Here is a 6667-nt window from a genome sequence, read left to right as displayed (position 1 = left end):
AGGAGATGGGTTTGGGAGCTGTGTCCCATAGGAGATGGGTTTGGGAGCTGTGTCCCGTGGCAGATGGAGCTGGGAGCAGCATTCCATGGGGGATGAAATCCAACCCCCAGAGCAGGATCCTCTCTGCCCGTGTTCCTGGGGTGAGACCTCAGCTTCACTCCACACAGCCTCCCTCCAGCCGAGCTCCTCTCCAGCCACTGCAGTCACAAAGCTCCTTCTTGCATTTAGAAATGTCCCTTTCTCCCTTCCCTGGTGCTTCCAAGGCAGCACATTCATCCATGCAGGGTGTGGGGCATGGTGCAAACACCAGCTCAGCTGGGACAGGCCTGAGCAGCAGCAGCATTTTCAGCCTGCAGTGGTGCTCAGCAGCCTGAGGAAGGCCAAGGGGTCCCTCATGCCATGCCAGTGATGGGTGGCAGACCTGGAAAAAGAAGGGCTGGAGGTCAAAAGAAGCAAAACCAAGGCTTCTGCCCTCCAGCTGACACTGAGCCACCACTGTAGCACAGACCAGAGAACCACAACCTCCCCTGGCACCACCCAGACTCAAACACATTCTTTAAGAAGGATTAATTACAAATTCCCACCCAGCCTGGTGGAAAACCACACATGTAGGAATTCTTTTCTGCTCCACCTGGGTTCTGGTGATGTCCTGGAACATGAGCTCTGGGAAGCCCTGACCCAGCAGTTGTCACCACCACCACCCTTATTTCCAGCTGTAAATGTGCCACTGCAGCACCCAGCCACAGAGCAGAGCCCAGAGAACTGAAACAGCCCTGGCCAGTGGGGACAGGGAACCCTGGCCCAGAGCCAAAGGGCCTTGGGGATCCCCATTGCCATCCCTTTCCCAAGGGCCAGTGGGAAAACTACATTTTCTGTGACTCTAATTCCCCTCCATCAAAAGGGAATGATAAAAACACCCCTCCCCAAAATGATGCTTATGGTCTGCTCAGGTGTCTCAGGGTGGTGCCTGCCACTGGCCCCATTCCCAAGCCATTGGCAAAGCCTGGAGGTTGTTCTGAGCTCTGGCACGAGTCAGGAGTGGGCCAAAGGACTCTCCAGGCAGGGGTTTCAGTGCCTCTGAGGATCAGAAGATGTTCAAGTTCAGACTCCCTAAAGAAAATAAATAAAAAGCCTGAGCTGTTTGAGCCATGGAGGGGCCTGAGAGCTCTGTGGGTACAGTCCCAGCACATCTGGGGCACAGCTGGAGTGGAGCAGTAACAACACTGCTGCTAAAGAGGCCTTCACCTAAGGCAGGTGTAACTCCTAAGGCAGGACAACCACTCTTTACAATTCAAAATAAATAGCATTTAGCCAAGGTTTGTAAAAACTAAAGTACATCTATCCTAATTACCTAATTACTATGATTTCCCAAATGCCAGGCACTGAGAGTCTTCTTTCTGTATTTCCTCCTCTGACCCTTTCAGCAGTTCTGATTTCATGATTAAAAACCATCAGAAACATCCAAGAGAAATTCTCCCTCAGATATCACTCCCCAGGCACAGTGAGGCATGTGGTTTTGGCTGGCTTCTTCCTGGGTACTGCTTGGGAGCCCAGCTGGAAATGCTTGCAGCTGCTGGAGCTCTTCCCCACACTCCACGTGGGAGGCAGACTCATGCCAGGCCGGGAAGATGCTGTGCCTGGACACTCACACCTAGCACAAGCCCCCTTCCCACTTCTCCTCCCCACCATGGGAAACTTCAGGGAACTTTGTCACCCCAGGGGTCACTACATTTCCTTCTCATTCGATTGCATCTGGCAAACAGGCTCAAAAATGACAGGGAAAGAGCTGCCTCCACACATCTCATCGCCTCAGGACTCCCTGCAGGACTTGTTATAAGCTGAATTTTGAAATCATTGAAATGAGCCATTTCTGTTTACTTGAGCCATTTTTTCCCCCAGATTTTTCAGCCCATGAATATGTGCTCTTTTTCAAGTTTTGTCTAATTTGAAATGAGAAACTGCTTCCTTGTCCGCAGGTCCTTTGCAGAATGGGAAAATAGCTCATGCTGAGGGCTGTGTTGACAATGAGTATTTATAAGATAATGCTACTGGGGCTGGATTCTTTCTGCTCTGCATAATTCAGATCAATTTGTTATAGAAAAAGTGCAAAAAGGAGCAGGTAAAGCGTGTCACCATCACAGATGATGGAGTTAATCCAGCTCAGTTAGGCAGCCACTGTGAACTTTGTGCAGCCAGAGTTGAGGAGTCAAGCCAAGGGGAGCTGGAAGGCAGAGAAGCTCTGTGGACAAAAGGAGGAATTGAGGAATGCAGCCTCATTTCATGCTCAAAAAGCATCTCAACTCCTTGGGGTCATGAGTCCCTCGCCAGCCCCATCTGAACTTGAGGTCAGGGAGAGCTGGGGGGGAACCCTGTCCACAGGCAGGGAACAGAGCAGCTCCCAGCTGGCCCTGCTTGCCAGGAGAGCCAGGACAACACTCACTGCTGCTCCAGCTTGCCACTGAGCCAGCCTTTTCCTTCCTTCCACTGCCCTTCTCCCTCTGCCTCCCTGGCTGGCCAGGGCTGGCTGGCACTGCCTTCACACCAGGAGTCAGTCAGGAAACTGGAAATGGAAGTGTTGGCTTCTGTTCTGGTCAGGCTTTCAGAGACCAGCCACAAGCCAGGAATGGCAGAGGTGTCCATGACCTGGGAAAGAAGGAAATGCAGTATTCTGATGAAGGCATGAAAACCAGATTAGAAACCATCCCTGCAGTGGTGTTGTGCAGCCAGTGTCCCACTGATGCTGGAAACTGCTCCAAGGCTCTCTGGGGCATTGCTCCTTCCAGGAGTGTGTGGATTTTAGTGCTTGTCTGCAAGGCCTGAGGCACTTTGGAGGGAGATGGGGAGGGTTTTGGCCCTGGTGTCAGAGAGCACCAAGTGTTCACCTCACACAGGGTTCTCCATGGGGTGAGGGCTGATCCCAGCCCAGCTCCTGCTTGCCTGAGCACGAGGCTGTTCAAGGTAAGAGGAACAGAACGTGTTTGTCACCTCCACCTTCCCTGCCAGCTCCCAGCCTGTGTGTTTGTGTCAGAAATACAACCTGAGCTGCTGTGTTAACCCAGCTGTGTCTGCTGGTTTCTCTCTCCGCAGTCTGGCGTGGGGCTCCTTCACCTGCTGCATGGCGGCCTCCGTCACCACCCTCAACTCTTACACTAAGACTGTCATTGAGTTCAGACACAAGCGCAAAATCTTTGAGCAGGGCTTTCGAGAAGAGCAGAACTTCCTAGACCAGGAAGCCATCAAGTACTTCAGAGAAAGGTCAGTGCAGTCAGTCACTCTGTCAGGGGAGGTTTCCATGGACCCTGCTGGTTTCAGAAAACCCAGGCTCTCACCCACTTCAGCACGTGTGGGTGAAGGCTCTGAGACACCTGGGAAAGGCGTGTGTGAAAGGCAAACGCGAAAGGTCCTCCCTGGTTTGGTATTTCTTAAATGTTGTGATGTCCCAGTGCCCACCCTTTCTCCTATACTCATTAAAATCTTTGCCATATGCACCCAATTCACAAAAAGCTGCTCTGCCAGTGTAAGCTGATTTTCCCTCCCTAGAAAGGTAAAACCGTGGGGGTGTACAAATGTGACACCCATCTTTCCTCAGCACGTGCGACAGGCACCCCCCAACAATCCCAACAGCTGCTGAGGCATTTTCCAGCCACCCCCAGGCCACTTTGGAGCTGCCATCTCCCACGTGCCCACAATCCATCCCTGGCTGCTTTGCACGACCCATCCTCTGGAGCAAATCCACACAAACACAGAGAGACACCCACACGGTGCCACCCACCCTGCCACCAGGCTCTCTGCTGCACTCCTGCCGGGTGCCAAGGCCCAGAGATGCTCTGGCACTGCCCAGCAGCTGCCCCCGTGGCTGCTCCAGGAACCTGCTGCCCTCATTCCTTGGAGACAAACTTCAGGCTTTGTTTAAAAGTTTGGATTTTGAAGAACACACAGATCCTGGGCTCCCCCAGCAGGGATGGGCTCCACAGGGTGATGGACCTTCACAGGATGAAGAGCTGAGAAGTACAGGAAATCCTCACCAAGAGTCTATGGCCTGAAGTGATATAAAGATATTTTGGGGGCAGAAAATATAAGCAGGATGCATTTCTGTTTGTCAGAGCAGTGGGGCAGTTCCTCTGTGGTGGGAGAGAGTGGTTGGGAAGCTCTGAGGGGACAGAAGGTTTGGATTGATCAGCACTTCAGCAGCAGAGTGGGGAATTCTCCTGAGAGGGCAGAACTAGAGAGCTTCCATGATTATTGCTTTTCCTTGTTTATCTCATTTATTATTCTGTTGTTGCAGTTATCTCCCTGCTAACATCCAAGTTTTCACTCTACCTTTCAGACAGTCTGGAAGGAAAAGAGAAATGAGGAAAACAATGATGATTTTCCTAATTTTGAATTTGGACATGACAGTGAATTCTAAAAAATTCTCTGTGGGAGAAAAGAAAGCCCAGACACAGTGAAGAGAAAGGGGTCAATGTGTGCCTCAGGGTAAATCAGCACTCGGGGAGGAAAAACAGACAAATTACTGAAGTCAGAATTGCAGATAAGAGCCCAGGAGAATTATAAGGAACAGTATCTTGAGTTAGACTGGGAAATATAAAGGAAACTTGTTGAAATATCACTACTGCCCTTTCTGAAACAGTAAATAGCAAAATACATTAACGGCCCAGAGGACAGGGATCTCTTTCTCTCACATGGGCATTGTGGGTTTGATTTGTGCTCCTCTTGCATGACACAATTCCACCCCCAGCAATTCCCTCCTCGGTCACCTCCTCCCAGCCCTTCCACACGCACTTGGCACACTCAGCTCAAGCATGTGGTGTTCCCTAACTTCATGATTATGACTCTCTTTTTTTATATCACATTATTTTAATTGTTGTATCTGAATACATAATAGGAAGCCCAGAGACAGTGTTACCATGGGATCATTTTAGAGATTTAAAGCTGCACAGAAATATACAAATATATATTTTATATTTTTTTTTAAATTTTTAAAGTGTTTGTTTTCATGCTCAGCTTCACTGCTGTGTCCTGGGAATGCTCTGGCTGCAGGGCCCAGGGTCTGTCCATCAGCAACACCCTGTTGCTGCACGCTGTGCGTGCCCTCAGTCCCACACAACTTCCCCGAGCTCCCATCTGCCTTTGCACAAATAGAAAATAAAATAAATCCTCTTTCCTTCCTGTGCACATACCCAGGGATACTTCACATTCCCTCCTACTCCTCCACCTCCATGTTCCTTTTCATACCTCATGAATAAAACCCTCCAAGCCTTTCTCCCTTCAAGTTACTTTGCACATATCTTCACCCTTTTTGCCTGTTTCTTCGCCTCAGTGCAGATCCAGCACCACCTGGAGCACACATCCAACCTCAGTGCTGGACACACTCTGTGCAGCAGGCACTTTCTGGTGTGCCTGCTGAAAATTAAAGCTTTATCATTATTCCCAGCAGCTCCATTTATCATCTGGGTCTCAGGGAAGGAAAATGTTAGCCCCATTCTGCGTGATAAAACTTTTTTGTGTGAATATTATCCTACAGGCCCTTGCTCCCAGGGAAGAAATTTGCTTTATGGAAAGTACTGTCAGTAAAATGCTGCTAATCTTGCACGTGTTTTCTCAGCTATTTCACTGCATTGTGCTTCATTTTAATTGCATGCAACTGCATGTAACAGCAGAAGGTTGGCTGGAAATGTGGATGCAAGAGCTGAAATGGTCCCTTGAGAGCTCCCAGTTCAACAGCCCCCAGCAGAGCAGGAGGTGCAGGGGATGAGCCACATCATGCCATGGTTTGCTGTGCTGATCCCCCCTCCAGCAGCTCCCATCCCCTCCCCTTGCACAGCCCTCTGTGCCCTGCTGCTCCCCAATTTCAGCCTCCTCATCCCAGGGGCTGCAGGGCGTGGGGGAGGCCTTTAACACCACACAAATATCTGTGCACACTCCAAATTCTGCTCCACAGCCTGGCAAGACTCCACCTTGGCCAGCACACGGAGTTAGCAGCCCTCAGTCAGTCCCCCAGGAGCACACCCAAACCCTTCCTGAACCCCACAGCTCTGTCCTCCACCAGAGCATCTCATTCTTCCTGACACTGGGAAAACATTTCAGCAGCTGCTGAAAAATCAAACATTCATGGTGTTACAAGCAATTACATCCTATCCAGGCCTGGGATACTTCGAAAAGTCCAGACAAAACAGGCCCTGTAGCTCACACTATGAAATCAAAAGATACCAGAGCTCTTCAGATATAATAGGTGCAGTAGCCCTCAGGGTTTCTCTAAGAAAACCAGGCCAATTATACAGACTTGGAGGTATTATTCATGCTTTAAGTGTTCTATAAAATTAACAGAATTACCTGCAAAGTCAGCTTTCAGTCTTTGTCCTTCAAGTGGTTTTCCTTCCTTTTTTCTTGCTTTCCTTTGAAATGAACATTTGTCTATAACTTTTGCTCATCTTTTTAGTTTTTTAGCTTGTTGGCTGTCAGCTCATAGCAAGTATCTCTCTTCCATCCCTTCCCAGTTTCTCTTTCTGCTCTGTTTTACATGAACACTCTTGCCCCATGTGGTGATGAGCACAGTCCCTCATCTGTGGTTTACCCCAGCCAGCAGAGGAGTGAGTCTGTCCTTCCTTCCTTCCTTCCTTCCTTCCTTCCTTCCTTCCTTCCTTCCTTCCTTCCTTCCTTCCTTCCT

At 49.7% G+C, this 6667-nt stretch overlaps 1 protein-coding gene across 2 annotated transcripts in view; it reads left to right on the top strand.

The window, feature by feature from the left end:
* GSG1L (GSG1 like) overlaps positions 1 to 6667 on the top strand; it is a 54149-nt gene that overhangs the window by 37517 nt on the left and 9965 nt on the right. For both annotated transcript variants that reach the window (XM_033517989.1, XM_033517990.1), the window contains exon 5: positions 3088 to 3255. In XM_033517989.1, the coding sequence (XP_033373880.1) occupies positions 3088 to 3255 (168 nt within the window). The remainder of the gene's footprint in view (positions 1 to 3087; positions 3256 to 6667) is intronic.

The sequence above is a fragment of the Parus major genome, chromosome 14 (genome assembly GCF_001522545.3).
Source record: "Parus major isolate Abel chromosome 14, Parus_major1.1, whole genome shotgun sequence".
Lineage (NCBI taxonomy): Eukaryota > Metazoa > Chordata > Aves > Passeriformes > Paridae > Parus > Parus major.
This window is presented reverse-complemented; position numbering and strand designations above follow the sequence as displayed.